This window comes from Uloborus diversus, chromosome 1, assembly GCF_026930045.1.
Source record: "Uloborus diversus isolate 005 chromosome 1, Udiv.v.3.1, whole genome shotgun sequence".
NCBI classification, from domain to species: domain Eukaryota; kingdom Metazoa; phylum Arthropoda; class Arachnida; order Araneae; family Uloboridae; genus Uloborus; species Uloborus diversus.
The window spans coordinates 4,367,707-4,395,268 of NC_072731.1; the positions used below are offsets into that span (position 1 = coordinate 4,367,707).

Below are 27,562 nucleotides of genomic sequence, written 5' to 3' on the forward strand. Positions count from 1 at the left end.
ATAAAACGGGAATATAGGAAATATAAGACATTTTTGAAAAATATAGGAAATATAGGACGATTTTGATGCTTTTTTTGAAAATATAGGATATATAGCACTACTTCGACCCCTACGTATCATTGCCCATTTGGAGACTTAAGTCTGCATTTTCGTGTCTAAGCGAAAAAAACTTGATATACAGTTTTTGATTTGCAGTAAGTATAGTGTATGATTGTACAAATTGACAAATTACATAGAGCTCTTTGAAAAGACTAGCAGAAGCTGAAGCTTAGCTCAACTCTTGCAGACAATATCTGAATTTTTTGCTAAAGCTAAGACAGACATGTGCCACTTACTCCAAGTAGGTTCTGTACCTCCTTGCATATTCCACGTACAAAGTAGCTAATATACACTTGGCAAAATTTAGGACACTGTGCCAAGGGAGTTAAAACTCCATTTATAAAGTGCTGCCACAGACAACAACTTAACTTTTCATATTATAAAATGCTTTGAAAATGAACACAAACACTTTGCATGAAAATTTTATTTACTTGGAAAGTTTAAAAATAATTACATAATGTTGTTTAAATAAATTTCAAGATGTAAAGTGATCATGACTTTGAAAGTTTATTCTGAGTATCACATTTAAGATCAATACAAAGCAAAAAATCACCATAGTCGAAGTTCATCCAACACTGCTATTAAAAATGCATTATGGCCAAGACGCTGAATTTCTTCTCTAGCCCTATCAAAAAATTATAAGAACAACATGAAATAGAAAAAAAAAACAAGTCTCGACATTCAAAATTTCATGTAACAATCAATGACCAATCAATAAATAATTTTATTAATCAGTGAAAGGAATTTTTGAAACATTCAAAAACAACCCTTACATCTTAAATACAACTTAATAAAAATTGTTTTTCCTTTACATGTTCCTCGTCAGGAGCTTTTTTGAAGAAAAAATTTGCTTGAAGCAAATCTGTCTTCAGGTTCAGGATCTGCGACAGTTGATCCAAAAGTAAGGTTCCCATCAACTTTACAAATATATAGCACTGTATATTCTCATTGAAATTCACATCGTTGGAAAGAAAAAAAGTTTCTCTATTTTTATACACAATAGCCATCTTTTTCTGTGCATTATTTTCAACAGTGCCCTAATTTCTGTATTTAATGTCACAGAATTCTACCGCCAACCCGTTGAGGAAGCGTTTCACCCCTTTTTACTTTCTTCTATATCTAATATATAGGAGAAAGTATTGGATTCGTGCAAATTTTCAAATTTCGACGGATTTGAACGTTTTGAGGTGTGCTGAGTCCATTTCGACCATTTTTGGAAAATGTCTGTCTGTGTGTGTGTGTGTGTCACGTCTGTGTGTGACCAGTTTTTTGTGGCCGCTCTACAGCAAAAACTATGCATGAAATCGAACGAAATTTGGTACACATATGTGCCCCTATGTGAACTTGTGCCCATTGGTTTTTGGCACGAATTCCTCCAAGGGGGGTGGAGCAATGGGACGTTTTTTGAGTTACGCGTGCTTGCTATTCCTCAGGAAGTAACTAGCGGAATCAAACAAAATTTGGTCCATATGTTGCCATTAACAGGAACAGGTGCTGATTCAATTTTGGTGTCAATAACTCAAACGGGGGTTGAGCTATAGAATGTTTTTTGTCGTCAATTGTGACTGCTGTATCTCAAAAAATAATCAACAGAATGAAAGAAAAATTTATCGGCAAGTAGCTTTTAGTGGGTATAAGAACTGATTTTATTTTTGTGTCAACAGCAAAAAAGGGGGTAGCGCAATCACCCGTTCTTTTTTTCCATTGTGAGTGCCCTATCTCAAGAAGTAATGCTACGTTCTGGTTGAAATTTGGAATATATGTGAATCCATATGTAAACAGACTTTGGTTCAATTTTGACGCCAATCGCTCCAAGAGGTGTTGATTTTTTTTTTTTTTTTTTTTTTTTTGCGAATAAAAATAGCTTTATTAATGCAACAATAAGAAAGATAAATCATAATAGATTGTCGTCTGTGTATTTCTTGTGATTTTAATTGTATGGAAATGATCGGAAATATTATCTCAATGATTTAAAATTTTTAACTGTTGCCATCTTATGTTTGCTAACAAATAAAATATTTATAATTAATTCAAGCAAGGCTTTTAAAATAACTTTCAATTTTCGCTCTTTGCTTTGCTTTTGCAATAATTCAGACATTGGGATGGTCGTCTAGTTTTTGCATGTGTAATTTTGTTTTTGTTGGGAATATTGCATATTGTCAAGCATTGGGAGGGGTCAGAAAAAAAAAGAAAAATATAGAAGAAAGTTTCGTGATGGCCACAACATACTAGTTTGACTTCGACCTCACTCTGGAAACGTTGGCCATCAAAGTGTTCCTTAAACTTAGGAAACAAATGGCAATCACTAGATTCCAGTTTCAAACTGCAATCAAGAATAGAGCTTTTCTCGGATGACTTTTCATCCAAAAGCTCACACTTCTTTGCATTGAAAAAGGTGTTCCTTGTAACACCGAAACACGTGTCTGCAATCATTTGCAAGTTTTGTGCTTAATAACGTTGGATTACTGACTTTTTAATTCTCAGCACAAAGGTATTTATTCTTTAAGAATAGAGTGGTTTGTTGACTGTCAGGTCTCACTCTGGTGTTGGAATTCTGTGACACTCGATACTGTCGACAATAACGCACAGAAAAAGATGGCAATTATGTATAAAAATAGAGAAATGTTTTTTCTTTCCAACGATATAGATTTCAATGAGAATAGGCAGTGCTGTATATTTGTAAAATCGATAAGAACCTTACTTTTGAATTGACCCTTGTATATTTGCCTAAATTTCCCCACAGACGCTAACATTATGTTTTTTGAAATGTTCAACATTGGAGAAAAAAAATTGCTCAAAACAAAAAGTGAAAGTGGGAATCAGGTGTCTTCGCTGAGATCTTTCAAAGAAAATTGAATTCGCCAGAATCGGAAAATTCACTCAAAAGTTTTTTTTATACTGCTCAAATTTGAATGAATTATTCTAACTTAAAATTTATTAACTCAAATCAAAAAGTTAAAGATGGGAATGAAGAACCCTCACCAAGATCTTTCAAAAAAAAAAACTTGGTTCAAATTAAAATATTTATTCACGATTTTTTTTTTGAACCGTTCAAAATTGAATGAAAAACTGTTCAAATTAAAAAGTGAAATATGGGAATAAGGTGCCTCTGCCAAGATCTTTCAAAGAACAAAAAAGTTTGCTTGAATTGGTTGATTCATTCAACCGTTTTTTTTTTTTGAACTGTTCAAAATTGAATGAAAAATTGTTCAAATCAAAAAGTGAAAGATGGGTATACAGTGTCAATATTTTTCGAACAAAACCTATTTCTTTGAATCGGATCGTTCACTCTAAAGTTATTCGGAAAGACAGACCCGACAGACCTACATTTTTATCATCTCAAAACGCTACATTAAGCCAAGATTCCCTCCAAAGTTTTTCAAATCCCCTTCTTGAAAACGGGCTAGGCAGGAGACTCAGCAAATAGCCTGTCAACGTTTTGTATCAAGTTGAGGAAAAAACAAAACACATCAAACAAAACATTTACAACATGGGAATACACAGAAGGTTGCAATAGTCAAACAATATAGCATCTGCTCCTCCCTCTAAAAAAATATATCTTCCAAGTACAAAGCATTGAGTGAAGTCACCTTTCTACTTTAAAATCAAATTTTTTATTGACTTCCCTGTATACATTTATTCTTGCATACCCCTTTAAAACACATTAAACTCAATAATACATTTCTAAAATTTCTCTACTCTGCATAAAATTGGTCAGGGGATATCCCTAATGAATGTTCCAATCACAATGAATTGCAATGAATGCCAGAGACAATTGTTATCCTGAAATAAAAGCATTCATGTATATTGTAAAAAAAAAAAAAAAAACTAAACGTTTCAAACTGTTCACTAGGATAAATTGAGGAGAGAATGTAAGTGGACATTTTAAAATTTTGAGTAAAACACGTTTAAAGATAACATCCCAGGTAGGCTTTCACCGAAATTGTCTTCTAAATCATGCTGTATAGCAGCACCTACCAGGGCTACTAGTACCATCTCTTGCCCCAAGACAGAGGAGAGGTTCACCTACCATGTGTACTGATTATCTCCAAATTTTTAATTTTATCACTTACATCCCTTTGTGCTACAATTGTAAAAGACTATTTCAACCACTCCTCTTTTAACTTATTTTTTTTTTAAATTTTTTTATATCCAAGTTAACCATGTTAAAGTCTAGTCCAACAAATCGATCAATAAATGCAGCAAAAATTACTTGTTAGAATATATACTTACTGAGAATCCAGTTCTTTGAGAACATTTCGACTATACTCGAACGATCCCAACTTTTCCATCAAATCTAAGGCATATTTTTTAATCTCTACATCTGTAGTACGCTGCCTGATTATGTCTGAATCGTTGTCAAGATATCCAAACAAATGGAAATTGATAAAAGTAGCATAAGTTCAAACAAATATATCAAGCACGAACATCTACAAAATATGATATATTAATTAACTACATTGATGCTCATCATGTCCATGCATACGGTAACTAATAAAGTTATTGCCGTTTTTACTTTCCAATAGGAAGAAATGATAATAGGTAAACAGAGTTAGTGAGTAATGTGATTTAGGGGCTGTCACAAATCACGTGTTTTAAACACCGGTCGGGGTGACCAGCACTAGCAGACATCATACGGTAATGTAGCAAAATGGAAGTGTCAAAGGAGCTCATTCGGTATTGTTTGCTCTACGACAGGGTTCTTCAACCTATGGCCTGCGAACAGATTTTGTCCGGCCTATGGAATGCTTACAAACTTTTTTTAATCTTTTTTTTGGAACAGAGACAGTCTTGTTGGAAATGGCATTATTTTTAATTACAATCAATTATTTAAAATCTTTTTACCCTTATTTTTAATCATTTTTTACCGTTAACTATGAGTGCAGCACCCATCTCTCTTTTCGAGAACAGATGTCTTATCCCCGCGCCACATTCTCCCGTTAGTCCCCTGGCATGGGGCATTTTCTGGCCCCAGGAAAACGTGCTCACTCCTGTCTTCACCAGTGTTTAATTAGTGGTCAGCTCAGCCTGAGAGGGAGGCTGACACCAGATTTAAATGTAGCCAAACTTTAATGTTAGATTCTGAATTTTGCGAAAAAACTTGACAACAGAAATCAAAAGTCTCCCACAAGTAGCTTTGAAGACGTTGACCGTACATCACACGAAATTAAACTCTGTCAAAACCCTTTTAATTGTGATATTGACAAGGTGCCTTCTGAAATGCAACTGAACGTCATTGAGTTAATAACTAATGACTTACTCAAGACACAAGGCCGTAGCCAGGATATTTTTTCGGGGAGGGACATGGTCGAGGCAAAGGTGGTTCCAGGACACGTAATCAAGTGGGAAAATAGCATTTAAAAATTATGTTTATTATGTTGTTTGCAAAAATTAAACAATGATGTATTTTAAAAATTGTTATCAAATAATTATTTTAATTAATTACTTCATTAATACTTGATAACTAATTTATATTCCATCGGAATTATTTATTAGGGAGTTCACAAAATAAGAGTACACTTTTACGGTCTATAACACTTGATAGTGTTTATTACATGTTTGCAATTACAAATGCATGCGTCGGGGGCTTTTAGAATAACTTTCATGCAAATAAGTGAAAATAGTCACAGTTGAAAAGTAATCTACTTTCACCACCTCAAAAAATAAATTAATATTCTTAAAGGCTGACTTTATTAAAATCTACAAAATTGAGCATGTAATCAAAAGTATGATAGGATTAAAAATGATAGTTTTGATCATGTAAATCTGTTACGCCTCTTGTTGAAGTGTATATCAAAGAATGTTTTTAAAATGTTATCCGTAACAAGAGTCATTAGCAATCAGTAATGGACCAAGGTGTGAAAAAATGAGGACTTTTTGAAATTTTGAAAAAAAAAAAAATGTATGGTGGTGTGGAGGGAGGGGCGAAAAGAAGAAGAGGTCTGAATGAAAGAAGATTTGTATAACAAGGCCAAGTGATAGTGAAGGAGGAATCGAAGGAAGAGTTTCGATTAGATTGTCTTCGTTTCTTTATTTTTTGGAGATAATTTAAAATTTCGGGGGAGGATTTGTCCCGATGGTCCCTGCCCTGTCAAGACAGCTTTCCAGGAATGCCACAAGAAAAGTAACCTACTTCCATTTTACAGTTCTCTATCAGAAAGACTTAAGAATTTAAAAAATCATGCTAGAGCTATGTTTTCTCTTTTTGCATCCACTTACAAATGTGAACAGACGTTTTCAAAATTAAAGTACATTAAATCAGAAGAACATTTAAAATCCCTCTTAATGATTGGAACTACGAAGTTTATCTCTGAATGGACTGAAATTTTATCAAACTAATACAATCTTCTCATTATTTTTTTAACTTTTTAAAATATTTTAAAAGCTTGCACATTTTGTGTTCTCATTTATTTCCAAGTTTTAAATCATTATTAATTCAATAAAATAAATTTGTAGTACATTTCAATGATTTTGTCTTGTATCACTCACTCATTAGCCTTAAAAAAAAACACTTTATTTTGTGACAAAGAATACGTTTTATTTCAGTTTTCTGTACTATTCTAATTTTTACAAGACCCCCTGTAGTTATGTTATTAGAGATTTACTGGCACTTAAAATACAATTTAAATTAGCTAACAGCAAATATGTACAGCGGACGCCTGTTAATTGAATCAGTGGTTAATTGAATCAGCTGCTTTATGGAATCAAAACTGTCTATCAAGCGTGATTCATATAAGCGGCGGCCACTATACAAGGAAATACAGCAACTTAGAAGCAAGCACAGAAATTTTCAAAACCACCACTGAGCGCTTAATTAAAATACATATAGAAAAATTTATTCGTGATGGACGGGGGGGGGGGGGGGTTAGACCTAAATAGAACATCTGAGCTAAAATATTGTTGAACCGGCTCGCCTCGTCTCCAAAAATTTACAATGTGGCCCGCTAGTGGAAAAGGTTGGAGACCCCTGCTCTATGATTTTTAAAGTTGACTTTATCAGTTGCTGCATTAACTTGTCGCATATGTCAAACTTTTGAGGATAGTGCTGTGCGTGACAGTACAGCAAGGGAATGGTTCTAAAAATTTCAGGTCTGGAGATTTGTCTCTTTGTGATGAACTTTGTAGTGGACAACCACCAGTCTTGGATGATGAAGCCCTGGAGACTGCCATTAATGAGGACAGTAACCAAACATGTGGTGAACTTGCAAGACAGTTTCAAGCGTCTAATGAAACAATTGGACTTCATCTGCACAGTTTAGGTAAGTTGTATAGGCTAAAGGAGTAGCTTTCGCACAAGCTGTAAGAATTCATAGGAATCAATTAGTGACAGTATGCATGCTGTTGCTTTCTCAGCCCAGTAGCTCATCCATACTTGATCAAGTGCTTACTGGTGATGAAAAGCCAGTCCTGTATGACATTCCCAAGAGTTCCAAACATTGGTTGTCATCAAAAGACACTGCCCCTTGCTCCACAAGACTGACGAGACCACCTATACAGAATGCACCCACGCAAGATCATGCTTTGTATAGTCGACTAGTAACCAAGTTATTCCCTATGAGCTGCTTCCAGCGTCCCAAACCATCACTGTGGTCATATATTCACAGCAATTGCAATATGTGCAACAGGCATTACAACTAAAGGAGCCATCACTAATGAATCTCAAGGAAATAGTCCTCCTGCATGAGAATGCACAGCCGCCTGTGGCACAGGTGCCCATGGATATGATTTGGCAAATTGATTGGGAGACTTTGTGCCATCCACCATATTTACCTGACCTTGCTCCAACAGATTACCTCCTCTATCACTCCCTGGACAATCAACTTTGGTGAAAATCTTTCACAATTGAAACAGTCTTACGCAAAGCACTGCTTTGCTTCCGATACCGTCGATTCTTACCATTAGCGGATTGCACAGCTAGACACATGTTGGCAGAAGGTCCTTGTTGCTGATAGAGATCACTTCGATGACTTACAATAGGCTATACTTTCTGTAAGCTCCCTTCTTTTTAACCGTTAAAAAATTGCAAGAACTTTATTGGTTACCTTATATAATATAATTCAGGAATTTAATAAATTAAAGCTGGCTACAAAACAAACTAGTTGAAAGCCTTAAATAAAATGATTTAAAGCCATAAGTTACAACCCCATAGCCAAAGAATTGAAAGCAATCCTACTGAACAGCTCAGTTACAGCAGGTTGATGAGTTCGAAATAAGGAAGAAAAGAAAGTCTCTGGGCCCTATAACTCAGCTGTTGGGCATTTCTTTTAAATAAAAAAATGTTGGTCGGAGGGGGGGGGGGATTCTGTGCACATTCATTGATGCTTTGAAGATCATTTTGCCAAAAATAATGAAGAAATTTCCATGTAATAATCAAAACCAAAGGATACTCATAATCCTAGGATCATCCAAATTGCTTCTGATAGAGTGAATGATAGGGAAAGAAAATTTTCCTTCTGTTAAATCTTCACAAAAGCTCTTGTTTTCAGTATACTGAAAAAGAAATATTTTAATTTAAAATTTAAAAAAATGCATATTATATGAACAATAGTTAGGGCAAAGATAATCTGACAGCATTGTGAAGGCTACACATATCCTAATCACAGCATTACGATGCTGGCAGGTTTGGTTTGTACCAACTATAGTAACTTCAGATACATGTCTTATGAGATATCCTGAGAATTTAAAACATGTAATCCATTCTTGAAAGAAATAAAGGAAAGGTGCATATAAAAAGTTTACTCTTTTAACTTGAAATCAAAGTCTCAACTTGAAATCAAGAAGAACAAAAATGTTATAGCACAATTACACCAATGTGATGCTATTAATTATGCATGCCTACTTTTGATATAAAACTGTACGTGTGCACAGAAATGAATTAAAAATACTACCTCTAGCACTTTAAACATTGCTTTGATATTAGGAAAGCTTTTTTAATTTATTTCACACAGTACTATGCTTTTACAGTCCCCCCCCCTTTTTCTTTGCTCATTGGATAAAATGTTTAATTTTGGGGTAAAAAGTAAAATTTAAAAATCATTTAAGGCTCACAAGCAAGCATTCCTTTAGTAAACGTCACACTAAACTTCATTTATTAATTACTGATCTAATATTGGCATAATGGTAGAAAGTTTTTTAAATGAAGGGCCAAGAGGGTGCAATAACCAAAGGAAAGGATAAGAGAATTCTGTTTGAAAAATGAAAAACTTAGTACATTATAAAAGAAAATCTAATGATTTACTAAAATTATAAATTCTTCTTTAATTTCATGTTTGGTTCTGATAAAAGAATTATTACAAGCTTTTGTCTAACACATAGTCATGTCCAAAGGAATGGGTTTTGGGATTAAACCCCTCCCATTGAGGAAAAAATAATGAAAGGTAAAATAAAAGACATATACATTAAAGCAAAATTAACTTTTGTGTTTTCAGTATCAAACTAAATTTACACAACATGTTAACAAAAAAAAATGTTCAAAATTTTTAATACTTCTTGCAGTATGCTCCAAAAAAAAAAAAATATTTAAAAAGATTTGTAAGCTGTAAAATAAATAAACACTGTGATCAGTAACCCAAAATGAATTATTTGACACATTACTGTCCCCTCCTGAGAATTCTGCAAGGATGAAAAATCATGAAACCCCTTTCATTTTGAAATCCTGGGCACATGCCTGTGTTACATGTCACAAAAGCTTTATACACTTTAACTACTAGAGATTCACATACCAGTAATTTCTAAATAAAGACTCACAAGCCAGTAATTTTTGGAAGAAAAAAAAACTGTATATTTGTCAAATATGGATTTATTACACTAACTGTATCATAAAGACCATACCCTACAACATTGGCCACCTATCAACTTGATTGTCTTGCGAACAAGAATCTCAAACATAGCTTGTCACTTACACAATATGACTGACACTGACACATAAATTTTAGAAAAAGTTTACAAATACGGATACAACATTAAAAATCGTTTGGGTGTTGGTATTTCCAAATCATTTTAAACATTCATTATGAATTTGAATATGACTTATTTCCATAGCAACTATGGAAATTCCATGCTAGTTGAAGGGCACAGTATAAGAATGCATTAAAAAAGCATGAGTACCTCTTTTGATTGCAAATTTGCATAGTCATCTCTAATCTGGAAGTACAACCCCATGACTGCAATGATTTTAGAGAAATCACTGGAAAAAAAAAAGCGAATTGATTACAAACATGCACTTCTCAAAGAAAAGTAAGATTGAAATAAGTAGTATATGAAACACTTTTCCAATCAATTATGTAAATAACTAACATCAGGGGTCAATTGGCAAATGTTCCAGCATGGGAACGTCAGTGCAAAAGAGTAAGTCCTAAAGGGGGCTACCAGGGAGTTAAATGCCCCATGGGCTTTAGTGTACAACCATACTGCAAGACTTAATATTTTACTACATGAAGATGCAAATGATTTAATGATCCCTTCAAAGAAAAAAATCTGGTCAAATCATGAAGTTGACGATGGCGCCAAACTCAGATCAGATTCATGAGGTGAAGCTGATTGATGCCACTACTTTCGCTTCTGTAGGCTACAAACGCAAGGTTAAGTAACAAAGATGCACAGCGAAGGCAGAATAGAGGTTGCAGTCTGATTATTCTTTTTTTATATATATATAGATAGAGAGAGAGAGAATAATGGTTTTAATCTTTAGTTTTTATTATAGAATTCAGTGAAATTTAATGGACAATAATGATTGATAAAGAAATGAAATAATAAGAAGAATGCTTAGTGTAGGAATGGAAATCAATATAAAAATTAAGTTAAAATATTATTTTTCAAGAAAATTTTTCCCGAAAAGTACTACTGGAAAAGTGTTCCATCACATTTACCCAATGTATACAGAACATTCTGCATTAAATAATACAAGATGTGCTTTCGATGAAAATAGTAACAGCATTTAATCCAATATCAATTATTATTGATCATTATTATAATTGAATTTTAAGGAATTAATAAAAGCTTATGTCATGCAAGTTTCTTATTTTAACATTACTAAAAGCTGTGAGCTTATTACATCAATTATTTTTTAGAGGAGTTACAAAAATGCCTTACAAAAAGATAACCAGGCTCTTAAAAAGAGAAATTCCGAAAAAAAAAGAAAATATTCTCCACAGGCACAATATAGTTTATATGCAAGAACTTTATTGTATTATTTGCAGGCAAGAATACAAATTTTTCTTTCGTTTCACTACTCCCCCCCCCTTTTTTGCGCAATTTTTAAAGCTTATTTTGAGAACATTTTATTCATGCAAACAAGTTAAAAGTAATTTTTTAATAGTACTTTAAACACATACCTTTTGTTATCACTGAATAGCTGCATTAACTTAACACCAAGGCCAAAAAGCCCACCAGTTTCTAAAAGAAAAAATAATAATTTCATTCATTCAAAATAAAAATGCAGACCAAATAAGACAAATATAATTTTTACCAAATACATTTAAAAAAAAGTATGACAGACTATTTTCACTATCTTGGGTTAGCTTAAAATATGAGTGAAAACTAGTGATGTTCGGGATATCTGAGGGAAAATAAAGATCTGTATCTGTATCCATAACTTTTTGGCGGATCTTAAACGGATCATTTCATTCTAAAAAATTTTAAATATTTAAATAAAAGACTCTTAAATTCCATTTAAATTAGGTTTTATTCCCTATTTAAATTTTAAGGTATCATTTCAGAAGCCAATTTGTATCCCCCTCCCCCTGGTTGCAAAAAAGAAGGGGAAATAAGTTTTAAAAGTGTGTCAGTGTGTCTTTTTATGGCATCGTAGCTCCTAAACAGATAAACCGATTTTGATAGTTCATTTTTCGTTCAAAAGGTGACTTGATCAAAAGTGTTCTTAGCTTGGCCTTGTTTTTGTAGAACTTAAATTACCGGAGATATTAATTAAAAACCGACTGAATGTTTTTCACTATTAGGGTTGTAAAAATTTACCTGTACGTTAAAAATGTTGGCCCTAATTGAAAGAACGAAGTTTTCTGCGTTTGACATTTATTTGAAACTTCCAACTAAAGCCTTTATATGCGTGATTGGTAGCGATTTCATAATAGGAAGATAAGGAGAAAAAGCTCAATGATTTAAAATTTTTACCTGCTGTCAGTTCATATTTGTTAACAAATGTGTAATCTGACCCGCGAAATTCATCTTAATATGTGGTCGGCTCTCTGGGAAATGTTTTGGTTTTTTAATTTATAATTTAATATTAGTTTTTGTTATTGATTTGGGGTTTCTGTTATTCTTCATTTTTGTTTTTCTTGGCATCCTTCCAAAAAAGTGAGACTAAATTCTCTATTGTATTTACTGTTTGTAAAGGTGTTCCTGGCTCTATATTTCGTCGGTCGGAGTAAGTTGGGTGGAATGGGTCAGCGCTGCATTTATGCTGAAATAAAATGCGAAAAATTATTTCTAGCCTGTCCAGTAGCAGCTTTACACTCTTGTTCCTGTATCCTACATCTATTGAGCAAGCTAGAAATAATTTTTCATTCCATCTAAGCATTAATGCAGCGCTGGCCCATTCCTTCCAACTCTCCCTCGATTTTAATGGAGATTTCTTTAAAGAGTAAATCATAGACTTGGATAGTTGAATTGGGTAAAAATAATTTTGAGATCCGTATCCGTATATCTTGACACGAATGATCCGTATCCGTAGATCTACTTTTTTTAACGATCCGGCACATCACTAGTGAAAACTCATCACACAGGACAAGGGAACAAAATTTCCCCTAAATCAGACCTATTCTGCACCCTTGGTCTCGGGGAGGGAAATTGAGAATACATCCTCTCTGAACACATCCAAGAATCAAAACTAGCAGATGTTAGTTGCATTTTGAACCCAAAAATATTTGTTTGATGGCTATGATTTTGCATCCAGTCATCATTTTTTAACTTTTTATACAAAATTTCAAAAATTTAGACCCTTCATCAATTTTTTAGATTTAGCTTTATATTATACTCATTTTTTCTTGGTAGAGTGAAAATTTGCTTTTTCAAATGATTTTCAATCAGTGTTCTCTTATTTATCAATACCTTTTGCAAATATATTCCAACAATGATCTTAACAGTGGTCAGCTCTGTTTCAATTACTTGAATTTAGGGTTGGCACGTTTCTGCCAAGGCAGTTAAAACCACTGGTAGAAACCGGTTAAAACCGGCATGGCAAAAACTCACAAAATGAAAAATTAATTCTTGATATACAACAGAAAATGCATGGGAAAAATAACTAATTGTTAACCAAAGTACTGTAATTTTATAACAAAATTATCGCAATTAAAAATCAAATTTTACATTGCTTGGACCCTGCAATTGATTCTTATAAAAGGTGGTTTCAAAAATCTAAACAGGTTCTTAATTTACTACGCACAAAGGAGAAGTTTTAGAATATTCTTAAAACAGACGAGCTAGCAGACAATGCATCAAGGAGCAAGCAATGTTCGTGAAACTTTCATTTATTGTATAACTGGTCCACCATGTAGTAACTGGGGTTGTGGTATAAATTTGACTGGAAAAATAAGTTTTGAGAAATGGGGCCAATTTGTTTTGCAAAGCTGTGACATTAGGTACAAAATTTAGGCAAGTAAAATTCTGGCACTTTCTTCTTGAAGCACATGACATGACTTTTAATCACAAACAATTTAGAGGAAGTGAGGAAATTACAATCAGTAATGCCTGTTTAATTCTGTATGTCACTCCTCTTTCCTAAGCACCCCTGTATGATTTTTTATCCTTTGTTAAATTAATCGTTAAATTAATCCAAATACTACAAGCCTCTGCAATTGGAAAGTTCCCTTTCTGAACTAAATCAAGGGCACTAGCATGAGATTTTATTTTTTTAAATGATGAAATGATGTTTAATTTTTTAGTTTACTTAAATGAATATCATTTACTAATTACTTGAGTTATTAAAGACCTTTTTAAGCTTTTGCCAGTTTCTGCCGGTTTTTACCGGTTATAACCAGTTTCTGCCACTGGCACAACAAAAACTAATTTCTGCCGGCAGAAAGCCAACCCTGCTTGAATTATTACAAAATATTGCCAGAGTGAAACACCCCTTTTGGGAAGAATGGAACTAATAACATCTCAATTCTACATCTTAATTTCTAACTTTGGATACACCCCAGGATCGAATACAGACTACCATTTTAAGGACCCCCCCCCCCCCCCCCGAGAGCACAGAACTCTTTTTATCATTCATTCAAAAAAGAAAAAGCTTAACTTTGGCTCTAACAACAAAGTATCAATCCAAAGAATTCAATAATTTGTATTGATTTTGTTTTTTCAAATTACCAAGAAATAAAATATAAGCTCACTTCTTTTGACCATCTCTTTGTATTCATGCTCTGTTGGACATGAAAAGTTATCTCTCCAATAAATTTCCATTCCTTGCCCTCGATGGAGTTCCAGTAACTGCTCTGTAAAATAGTCCTAAGGTATTCATTACAATAATAGAGTTTTAAAAAGATTTTACATATATACCATATTACACAGCATCCCTAGTATGCCGATACATACCTGCCAACATCTACTGAAAAAAATATCCGGTTGATGATTAAAAAATCCAGGAATATTACAAACCATTTTTCAGTTATTTAGGGGAGAATAGGGATTTTTTACTCTTCTTCTTAGTACAACTAAATGTTCCTTATACCATATACACAATCAAGAGAAATGATCAAAAACCAGGAACCCAGTAGAGTTGGCAGGTATGCAATAAAATTTGAGGATGACAGGAAATTTGAACTTTTCGGCATGCCATGGAAATCCTTTTGCAAAAAAAAAATATTAGACAGAAAAAATTTGTTTATTTAAAGAAGAGAACAAGAAGCGAGATAAAATGAATGTATTTCATATAGACGCATGACACTATCAATTTAGTTATATCCCATTAAAATGACACAGAAGAAATAAGAGTAATTGAATTACAAATGACTCATTTATAATTTTTTAATTAAATATTTCAAATTCTAATTAGAGAGATTCAATTAGATTTTTCTTATCGCAATAATAAGAACAACATTGCTGTTTAACATTTTAACAAAATTAAAACTTTTATTAATATGAATAAGATAATATATGGAACAGATTTTTTATGTTAAACAAATATTTATTACATGGTATTTAATGTATTTTCCAAACCTTGTTTTTTGAGCAATCATGATTGCTTATTGCTTTCATTTGACTGTTTTTGGCATGCTATCATTTTATTTTCCCACCGCCACCCTCTGCACCATCACCGTCAACCGGCTATTCACGATGCTGCTCCTATAGCGAAAGCCGTCTCCAGGTTGCATCCATGTCCTACACACACGCATACATACACAACTACACACACATACACACACGCATACAGACAGACACCTACACATACACACACACAAAAACATACACACACATATACACACACAAAAACATACACACACATATACACGCAACTACCCACACATTCATGACTGCACACAGACATAAACCCACATGCTTACACACACATACACATACCCCCTACACACAAACACACATACCCCCCACACACAAACACACACGCCTACATACACACTCGTGATTGCAAAAAACATATAATTTGAATTCAAGATGTCAAAATTCAAATTAATTTTTTTTTTTTTGAGTAATCACGATTGCTTATTGTTCTCACTTGACAGTTGAATGCCTATAATTTTATTTCCCCCCCGCCTCCTACTGCAGCACCACCATCGACCGCCCGCCTCACGATGCTGCCCCTCTAGCGAAAACCATCTCCACCTGATTACTTGCCTACACTTACACATACAACTACACACACAGAAACACATACAGACACCTACACATACACACATCTACCCACACATACACATACCCCCCCGCACATAAACACACAACTACCCACACACACACATACATGCCTACACACACGCATACACCTGCACACACATACACCAACCAGGGGTCTGGCCAGAGGATATTTGGGTCCGTTAACGGACCCTTCACAAAAATACGATGAACCAAAACGGACCTTTCACAAAATCCCGATCAAACAAAACGGACCTTTCACAAAATCCCGATCAAACAAAATAGACCCTTCACAAAATTCTGATAAACAAGATCGGATCTGTCAAATTGTATATTGAAAGAGCAAATCTGAAAGCAAAATAACGCATATTTCTGTGTATAAACCGATAATTTTTGGAACCTTTTTTTAAGTCAAATTAGAGGGATCAGCTTATACAAAATCGGCTAATTTTGAAAAAAAAAAAAAAATCGGCCACTCTTGGGATGCTCCTGCAAGTGGTAAATAATTGCTACTGCCAAATAAATATAATGGTTGTTTGTTTTATCACAGCTAATTAGCAGCAGTGTTTTTGTAAACTTTTCTTAAAAGGCATTGGTAAACACTTTTCTCCCTTCATGATTTAATAAACAATAATAATATATATCTGCGAAATGAACTTAGAACTGCAAAAGGATAGTAAGGGTAAGGAAAAAATATGATCGCTTCAGATAGTGTTACCAACTTCAAAATTATCACCACTTAGCGTCTGGCGTTGAACCTTTATAATGACTTGATTAGAAAATATTCTCATCATTTTGCCAGCTTGTCAATATTTGCGTTTTTACGGTGTGGTGCGATGTTTAATTGTTATTTTGGGAGAAAATTATATGGGTTTTGATTTTTCGATGCTGACAAGGATGATTAACTTTAAATAAACTCTTTTAATTACAGTTTTTTTTTTCTTTAGATGTCTACATTTTGAAAAATGCAATCTTTTAACATCCAATATGAGAATCATATTTTGTTCTTTTTTCAAGCTAACTTCGCTTTATTAGGATTCAAATGAATGAAAAGTCTCTTTATTTCTGTTAGAACTCTCATTTCAAGTTTTTAAAGCAAAATTCCATTTTCTGTTATGAGTCAAAAATTAAAATGCTAAATAGATGGTTGATTTTATTTTATTTTTTGGGTCAACTGTGTCCACAGATATTATTGATATGTTAATCATAGGACTCTAAAATGCAATTTTAAAATAATTTTATCAAAAATATTTCTTTTACAAGCTGTTTTTATACTTTTGATGCCTTCACTTTGAGAATTGCGATCTCTTTGCATCCGCTATGAGAATCCGATATTTCAAATTTTTAATGATTATTACGCTTTGTTAAGAGGTAAACAATTGAAATATCTTTTTATTTTTGTTAAAATCACGGAATTTATAAGTTTTAAACGAAATTTTGTGCTTTTTAAGAGTGTCTTGGGTCAAAAAGTTGAATGCTGAACCCTATTCTGAATTTTATTTTATTTTTATATTTTTGTTACAATTATTTTAAGTACTGTACAGAAATATATCTAGTATAATTTAACATAATGCAGAATGGTAGATAAATATTGATACTTGAAAGAGCGATGCCCCCCCCCCCCCGCCAAATATCAGAAAAAAAAATCCAGAATGCTTTTCTCGACGTAGAAGAGGAAAGCACTCAACTTTAAGTTTGATTGATGCAGTTTGTGCCATCTCTAAATTCTAAAATTTCGTTTTAACAAAAATTTTTTTTTTTTTGCGAAATTTTTTGATTTTTCACAAAATTATTTGATTTTTCACAAAAAACGGACCCTGTGAAAAATCCTGGACAGACCCCTGCCAACACATACACACAACTACCCACACACAGGTACACATACCCCCCACGCACAAACAAACATACCCCCCCCCAACACACACGCCTACATACACACACACTCGTGATAGCGAAAAACATAATTTGAATTCAAGATGTTGAATTCAAGATGTTCAATTTTTTTTTTTGAGCAATCACGATCGCTTATCGTTCTCACTTGACCATCTTTGATGTTGTGGTTCCTTTTTTTTTTGAGCAATCACATTGCTTATTGTTCTCATTTGACTGTTTTGAATTTCTATGATTTTATTTCCCCCCCCCCCCCCGCCTCCCTCTGCAGCACCACCGTCAACCGGCCTCACGATGCTGCTCCTGTAGCGAAAACCATCTCCAGGTTGCGTCCATATCCTGCACACACAAGCATACATGCACACCTTCACACACACATGCCCACACACTCATACCTGCACACAGACACAAACAAACACATCTACATACACAAGCACAAGTGATTGCAAAAAATCTAATTTGAACTCAAAATGTCAAAATTCAAATTATTATTTTTTTCCCCCTCTGGTTTGCCAGAGGACCATGCAAGGGTTAAAAACTGGTGAACTCTGAATTTTGTGGCATGCCGACTAATGCAGGGTAATACAGTATTTAAATATCATCTCAAGGTTTTCCATAGAAGCTTTCTGAATTTAGAAGATGACATTATACGGAGGAATACACTACATACAGACACAATTTAAAAATATTTTTCAGACATATAAACTCAATAAAAGTTATATAGCTTGATAAATTCATCATGAATATAGCTTGATAAATTCATCACCTTGAAAAATGTTTTGTAATTTACTTTTGGGTTTCTAAGAATCACTATCAGAACAAAATTAAGCAATTACTATTTAACTACCAGTGTAATTGAATTTTGATTTCCCGGAAAAATTACAAGTTGTCAACAGGTAGGATTGAGGATTTTTTAAAAGCAAACACCAAGTGTTAAGCTTCACGGAAAGCACTTTCAAAAAAATTGAAAATCAAGTATGCAAAGCCAGAGGAAAACATTACAGCAGCATATGCTAGAAGAAAGAAAATTTAGTAGCAATGTGTTTAGGATAATAAAAGTTTTAAAAGGTAAGTGTTCAATGAAATCCGATGTTAACAGACATTCACAGAGCAGAGAACTTTTCCTAGCAGATAGCATAAATTTTTATGATTCAACATATTATTTCACAATTCTAGCATGAAATGAAATGTTTTCCTCAAAGCTTTAACATACCTTTCACTCATTCATCAGTTTCAAAATCCGATAATTGCTATAAGTTTCAAGTCTTTTTAAGAACTGAAAAGAATTACAATAATAAGTTTTAAAATGAAAACCTATATTATTTAAGGTTTAAAGTATTGAAAAACAACATGAATTAAACAACAACATTTCATTAATGCAACTACTTTAAATTATAATTCCTAATAAAAGTGTCACAACTGCAACCTCAAAACACAGTTTAAATGAAGGATGATTTTCTCTTTTTCAAATGAAAGAAAATTTAAAGTTAATACTAACATCAAAATATTATAAATAATTTAAAACTATCTGAAAATTACAGAATAGTCAGTATATTTTCAGAAATCCGTATTAAATGTGCAATTTGGCACTCTATAGACATCCTAAGTTTAGATCTAATTTTTAACTATGAACAGAATATAATTTTACATTATAAGAAAACTGGACATCTACCGAAATATTCAAACAAAGTTTGACAGCACCTTTTGTACAGTTGTACTGCCGAGCAAAATAACAACATACAGAGGCCAATGATGCCCATTATCTGCACCCACACTTGCTAAAGTGCTGTCAAGTCCATTTGAGCCTTCATGTACATTATCATTTTTAAAAAAAGTATGCATTAGAACTTCCTTTCATTGCATAGGAGCAGACAATAACTCATTGTGGGGGAAGACCCTTTAATTTCAAATTAAACTCCTGAAAATGTTTCTTATAAGATATAATTGATACTTAGCTCCAGGCTCTTCATTTAGCCCCCCCCCCCCCCCAACGCCCTTTGAAAAATTTATGTTTTTACATACAAGTGGGCATGGTTTTTGTTGTTTTCTGATTAAATTTGCATTGAGTGTACAGAAAACCCTTTACTCTCATGCCATGCCTCCTGGAAAAATCGAAATGACGTGCCTGCCAAGCTTTTTTAGCTAAAAAAGTAAGCCATCTAAAATAAAGCTAAAACAGTTTGTTCCTTGTACTTCCCAGAGAATACACATACATGCATTTATTAGTTTTTTACGTAATTTAAGACATTATTATCATGCAATTTTATTTTCATTTTATTGAAATAAAAACATAAATGTCTAATTTACCAGTAAAAACTTCAGTTGCTTTAGGATGACCAAGTTTTAAGGTTCGTTCTAATCCCAAAAAATACACATAATTAGCTGAATTAATTGTACTTGCTACGCCGAAAATATGATGGGCTACAGGAATGCCTCTACGTAGTTTAGAATTGTCTTCTATGTCATCAACCCTTTAAAAAATATAAATAAATTAGACAACAACAAAAAAATAAATAAATAAACACTAAAGCTAATTTAAAGATAATCTGCCAAATCATTCAATTGATAAAACTTTAAATTACAATAAAAATGCCACAATTGAAATATTTTTCCGAACTATATTATCTACAGCTAATCTCACCAAAAGACGACATTACCCTAACAAAGTCTCACAAAAAATTATCTTATCTAAGCGTTCAAAATAGGGCTCCCTTGAAAAATCCAAATTCTTTATATTCTGCAGATCTAATTGAGCTATTTTCTTAACCTTAGATGTGTTGATGCATCACAATTTTGCAAATTTATCCCACATTCTTAGATGAATTTATGGCGAACTTATATTATCAAAGAAAGTTTACTTTTGCAATAATAGCATTGCAGATATAGCATCCTGTGTGGAAGTTTGAAAAACGGTTAAGCTTTCAAAATCCTTGAAGTTCTTGATAAAACTTAAGACACTTTATGGATGAAAAAAAGGCTGAATTTCTAATGAATTTTGCCATAAAGAACCACAATTGTATGATGGTTTTTTTTTTTTTTTTTTGGTAGGGGAAATTCAATGAAATTAAAAAGATCATGTGACTGGTAACTATCAATAACAGAGACAAAAGAAATTGAGACAGCCATTATAAATTAAAACTTCAGGTTTAGGTAACATGAGATTAGGTGCCCACACTGAACTCTGGCAATGAAAGGTATTGCTTTCTGTTTAATAAAATGATTAAACACCTACCATGAGGCTTGTTTTTCTTACTATAAGGATACAGCAATTAACTTACTTTTTCCTTTTTATACACTGTCATAAAAAACTCTTGAACATATGAAGTATTAAGAGGCAAACCAAATATTTATATGACAATTTGTTGCTTTTCTGTGAATTTTTAAAATGTGTCAACGACTTTACGGGCACCCTATATATTTTTGAAAAGTCTACATAGTGAAAAATTGTTGAAAGGAAGAAAATATTGCTATCTTAAAGCAAGCATTAATAAATTAAGAAAGTGGTACCATTTTAAATGCAAAATTTACTCTTTCAATGTTCTTCTATACATAATGCTCTAATCAGGATTATTGTTATTTGGGAATTTCCATTTCTATTCATTTTGGATAATCACTAGTAAATGGTGCATGAATTAGATGAAAGTTGACAGCAAAACATTAATTATTCCAGAATATTCCCCAATGCAATATTTTCATTGAAAGTATTTGCAGTAAGAATACATTAATTAAATTCAAATCTTTAATGAACTATATCATCAGAAAGAAATATACTTACAAAAGACTAGCATTGTGTAGCATTTGAACTATTTCACCAATTGCATTACATTTGTCCATTGGAATGTTAAGCCAGTAATTAAATGCCTTTAAAAAGAGTTGACAAGAAAATTACTTTCTTACAATTTCGGAACGAATATGCACTTGAATTTATATGCATTGAACAACTACATAGATATAATTTTTCCAAACAAAATCTATATTAACAGATATATTAGGTATTGGACCAAAATATCTCAGACCCCTTCCTACAAACAGGGTTCATACTCTATTCGGATGAAAAAATTCCATGATTTTTCCAAGACTTTTTCATGACTTCGTAAATATTTTCATGACGTTGTTAGATAAAGAGAATAGTAGGTACTATTTAATGTCAAACTTGCCAATTTTTAGAAATGAGCACTAAGTTAATGCCACTACCTCATCGAAGCACTTACTTGTGATTTAAAAAATATTAGTGTACTCCTAAAAAACTAAACTATTCTTGTTTGCCTTCATCATATAAATTTAAGTAAAGAAAAAATACAGTGAATGGAATATAATAATGCTTAAATGTTTAATAGTTTTTTTTTTTTTTTTTTTTTTGTCTTCATCATTTAAATTTAAGTAAAGTAAAAATGCAGTGAAACAAAAGGTATGATGCTTAAATTTCTAATATTTCTTTTATAAACAGGCAGAATATTAATGAATTTGACAAAGGTTGGATGAGTTATTACTAAGTTTCAATAAATTGCTTCAAAAGTTGCTTTTTAGTGCCAACAGTGAATTTAATCATCCACATAACTTGACAGTATTTTGGTTTTTTAAAGTAAAGTCACGTTGTTTAGTAAATTCATGTTTCTAAATAATAAATGATATTCTAATAATGATATTTATATTTAAAAAAAAAATTTAGTTGTGAATAGATCTTCTGGTTTAAATGTACTTGTTTACTAATTTGCACATTTTCAAATGTATATAAATTTATAGGTTCAGAAATTCCAGAACTTAATGTTCGATTTTTGACGTTGAACGTAGCAGTGGGTTGCATGGATCAGTTTTCCAGGCCATATGTTGGGCACTACGGTTTTAAAAGTATTCGAATTCTCCTATTTCTGTATTCTATCACCAGACTAAAGATCTTTATTTTCTGAAACTTTCAATAAATTAAGATAAACTCTGATAAATTCAATAATAAATTTTTTACGAGTGATGGAAACAAAATCGAATGCAATTGAATAGCGTTTCTAAAAGAGGATGTGACAAAATCAAGAACGTGGAAGTTAACTAGTGTTGAAAATAATGGTAAATTCAAAATGAGTAACGTCCAAGCAGTGAAATCACACTGCAAAAAAAGAGGAGCGGCTGCTACAGAAGTGGATGCAATGAGATTTCAAAATTCAGATTTGTTTTTCGCATCGTTTAATTTTCCAGTTTTTGTAGCTTTTATGAAGCAATACTGTTAAATCACACAATATTTCTGGTGCACTTTTAGATACTGTTACTTTCTCTTGGCCCAAGACATTTTTCCATGACTTGGAAAAAATTTCCATGACTTTGAATGAAAATTTCAATTTTCCATGACTTTTCCAGGTCTGAAATTTGCTTATTTTTTTTCCATGACTTTCCAGGATTTCCATGACCCGTACAAACCCTGTACAAAATAATCTGAGAAAACCCACATGTGGAAGATTCAAAACACTGAAACTGAGGAATTGCCTTTTTTTTTCCAATTATGAGTAAAAATTGATATTTTTAAAAAACTGGGAAGGGTTTGACATGTTTGAAGATATTATTCTTGAAAATCAAAGATATGTATCTCTACAATAAAAAAAACAATTAAAAAAACTAGTTTCCTCAAAATAATGATTTTAAGTCTGACTATCACTTTTGAATTACAATGTACAAGGCCTTGTCCTATTTTAAAACCTTAACAGGAACAAAACTTTTCTAGTTCATAGTGTGCAATTTCAATCTCTGAAGTGTGAACTAATATTTAGAAGCACTTTTTTCGTAGGTTTTGAATACCCTGAAAATTGATATTCTCCTTTTACTTTTCTAGTAAAATAATTCAAACATGAATTGTCTTTTTTCTTTCTGCTTGGATTTCCTATTTTCTTTACAGTTATGTTAACAGTTCTTTTTTAATACTTTGATGGTCCACGAGTATGCAATTAAGCTTTCGAAAGAAATGAATGTTATACTAAGATCATGACACTGTTTTTGTTATATATCTTACGACTTGGTAATACAACCCCCGCACTGTTTTTGCCTGAGTGTAATTTAGGGATAGAGACTGATTAAATTGTCTGGATTCCGTAATCAGGCAGGATAAGTCTTTTTTAAAATGAACAAATTAGAGATTTGTTTTGAAAATTACAGTCCATAAGGAAAGAACATTGTATATTATAATAAAACTTGCGTTGAAACTTTTTATTTTTGGCTGCAAATTTGAGTTTTCAAAAAAAAAGTGGAAATTTTTTACCTTTTTTTTTCATGGGGCAAAATGAAAAATAAAATATTTTTCCAATGAAATATTTTCTATTAAATTATAAAACATATTTTTGATCAAAAAAAAAAAAAAAAATCAGTAAAAGATAGGTTGAATGAATAAATGAAAAGATAAAGAAACAATAAACAAATAAATCAATATATGAATAAAAATAAATGAGCGAGTAAAATAATGAATGAATGAATAAATAAGTGAATTACTTAATGAAGGAATGTAATTGAATTAATTAAAAAATTAAATGTAAGTGATTTATAGTAAATGATTGAGTAAGTAAATGAAACAAACTATTTCACTTTGCCCCATACGTACTTGACTAATTGCACAATTTATTTAAAATACAAATAAGCTTAATATTAACTAAATTAATACTACATTGAATATTAGGAGATCTCAATTAATATTTAAAATGTTAATAACAAGAACTTTATCATTTTATAGTAACAAAAATAATTTTTGAATTACAACAATATGAGTAACAATTTTTAAACATTGTTTGTATTACCAAATGCTTTAACCTTCGGCGGTATTTTTTCCTGACTGGAATAGATTACATATGGTACTACATAGTTAAAATTATATCAGACATGTGGAGGTAAAAGCAGAGTAAATATTTCATCATTTCATTTTGCCCCATGTTCCCCTATATATTTAAAAAAAAAAAAAAATCAAACAACAAAATAACTGTAAGAAGTATTATTTCAATTTAATGAGTAAAAAGTAGGCATTTTTAACAATTTGGATTAAAATTGTGGGAAAAGGTAATGAATGAACACAAATGGTTTTACAATGAATTAATATACAAAAGGTTAAAATACTTAACTAATATTGCTGTTTATTTTCACCTTCCCCCAAAAATTGGGCTCCCCTCTAAATAGAAGCAGTGCTAGAAGTACTAGTTCATCAATGTTTGATTAGACTAAGCTTCATAAGCTTCAATGAAATATAAGTAAAAAGGTAGCTTATTTTGATAATAAACTTTGAAAGCGCTCAAGTGGGGCTTGTGCTCAATAGCAAAATAACTACAGCAAATAATTAGGCAATATGAAGGATTTAAAATAACTTTTCTGGAAATAAAATTTCATTTATATTTTTAAGCAAGTATATTGTAAATTTTAGTTGATATCTATCACTAGGGATTGCAATACTGGACCAAAATTGCAGCTCCGGTATTCAGTTTAACATGAATTAAACATGATATCCCACATTTTCAAATATGATACCCGAAAACCGGTATGAGAAATTTCTCAAAAAGATATCGAAAATATTGTTTTGCTGCCATATTTAATAATTCTGTGCAAAAATTGTTTTATTTATGAAAACATACCATGAACAAATATAAAATGAAGGAAAAAATGTTGCAAAAAAAAAAAAAAATCAATAATAGTAAAAAATATGATTTATCTGATGAAATGTCTCTAAGCCTGGAACTTATTTTAATGCACAAATTTCCAGCAGTTGAAAATACTGTTTCTGAATTCACCTAGGCCTGTGGTAGTTTACAGTGTGCGATAAACCTCCCATAATAATTGCCTCAAAGTCCTCTATCTTCAAACAATTTGATCATGGGCGCCTATATGCAAAATCGTAAGGGGGGCTAAGCTATTTTAATCATAGTTTAGCAGGATATTTTCCCCATGGAAACCGATTTCAGGACAGATTAGAGTCATTAAAATTTGACATTTTTAATAACTTATTCATTAATGGCAGGAGAAGAAATGTTTTTACATTTTTGCAAAGAAAAAAGTATTAAAAGCGAGGAAGTTCTAATTTCTAGGGGGGGAGGGGGGCTCGAGCCCCCTCTTGCCTCCTATATGGGCGCCCTTGAATTTGATCTTTTGCATGTTATTTTTAGAAAAATTATTTTGTATGCGTGTGATTCTTTTGTATTGTGAGTATTATTCTTACAATTATTATTATTATTTTGAATTTATACCTAGTTGTAATTTCTCTTTGAGAGACAATACTTTTCCAATTTTCACATCATCTTCAATGATTTTCTTTTGATCAGGATAGATTTCTGTTTGCTTTTTATTTGCCCTCTGGTTTGAAATTTACAGTGAACTTAACTAAATTTGATATTGTTAGTTTTCTTTTCTTATACTAACAAGAAAATGTTTTTGAAAAAATTCAGTACAGTTCAGACAAATACTTAAAAAATATCATAAAGTATTGCTGAAATCGATGGTTTTAATAAATTATTCACAAGACAAATGCATTCGAAATTGCACCTAAAATTAACTTTTACAAAAGGGAACACATGCGAAAATGAGATCCATCTCACCATCTAGTAATGAAAATATCATTTTGAAATATTTTGCTACTTATGTTTAATGCGTTAAAAATATTCTATTAGTTTGTGCTTTAGAAGCCAATTTTTTTCAACAATAGATTGATTTTGGTACTGTCATCATGGAAAAAGAAATGTAGTGCATTTAAAATAAAGGTAGATATCTAATAAATTAAATTGAAAACTCTTTTATTTAAACTATTATTTTCAGCTACCTAATATCAAAAATACTGGTAAATTACCCCAGTAAATACCAGTATTACGAAATTTCAAAATAGCTCAAAATACCGGTATTCGGTATATTGGTGCGCTCACTATCTGTCACTGCATTTATTTGATTTTATACTTAGAGATCACTCAAAAGTCCTTTTTTATAGTTGATTCAGATGGTTTTCTTTCACAATTCTAAAAAAAATTTATCCATTTAAGATTCTTTGGATATTCTACTAATATAGCGAGGACTGCACATATTAAACGTAGAGGCATTTGTCCTATTTGTCACAATACTATATTGTGAAACCTGGACCTTTTATTGCATGTCATTTCAATTGTAAATTCCTGGGGTATTGCATATAGTAATAAAATTCTGCTTTTGTATTCAACCAACACTTAACAGAGATGATTCACTTCTAATGGAATGATTTTGACTTCTAGATATTCAGTTTGAAAATGATATTGCAGTTAGTACTGTTAATTTTTGTAACAATCAATAATTTTTAAAGGTCTTTTATTCAGTTCTGTAAAATAAACCTGTTTACTTTCCCCCTTTTTATTCTATATTATTTTCAGTATAAATATTAACCTCAAAACTTTTCTAACATAAAATTTTCAAATTTGTCATGTGAGAGAAAAATAGAAGGAAATATGAAACTTCCTCCACTACAAAAACTTACTACATAAACGGGCCATTCCACGGAAAAGTCATTTTGTTCCAGATGTGATATCTCATATATTTCATTAAAAACACTTTAAAACATTAATGAACAATTTTTTTCTGCTGAACAAATTACAAACTTACGTGTGAGTCCTTAAGCAAAAAATGTGTCGTCATTGCCCTTTAAAATTATTACTTTTTAATGAAATATATGAATTGTCATGTGTGGCACAAAGGGTTGACTTTTTCGTTGAATGGCCCAAATAATCCACCACATAATAAGTACATCAGGTAAATTAGTATAAAAATACACAATTTAATTAAAAAG

General features: G+C 32.0%; 1 protein-coding gene across 4 annotated transcripts in view; it reads right to left on the reverse strand.

Annotated features, from left to right (window-relative positions):
- Window positions 1-520: 520 nt before the first annotated feature.
- Window positions 521-27,562, reverse strand: part of LOC129227750 (terpene synthase-like) — a 36,043-nt gene continuing 9,001 nt past the window's right edge. For all 4 annotated transcript variants that reach the window (XM_054862373.1, XM_054862365.1, XM_054862358.1 and 1 more), the window contains 8 exons: window positions 21,584-21,669; window positions 20,116-20,279; window positions 14,445-14,546; window positions 11,433-11,493; window positions 10,207-10,285; window positions 8,487-8,589; window positions 4,333-4,447; window positions 521-724 (listed from right to left, as the gene is read on the reverse strand). In XM_054862373.1, coding sequence (XP_054718348.1) covers window positions 649-724; window positions 4,333-4,447; window positions 8,487-8,589; window positions 10,207-10,285; window positions 11,433-11,493; window positions 14,445-14,546; window positions 20,116-20,279; window positions 21,584-21,669 — 786 coding nt within the window. In that variant the 3' untranslated portion in view covers window positions 521-648. The remainder of the gene's footprint in view (window positions 725-4,332; window positions 4,448-8,486; window positions 8,590-10,206; window positions 10,286-11,432; window positions 11,494-14,444; window positions 14,547-20,115; window positions 20,280-21,583; window positions 21,670-27,562) is intronic.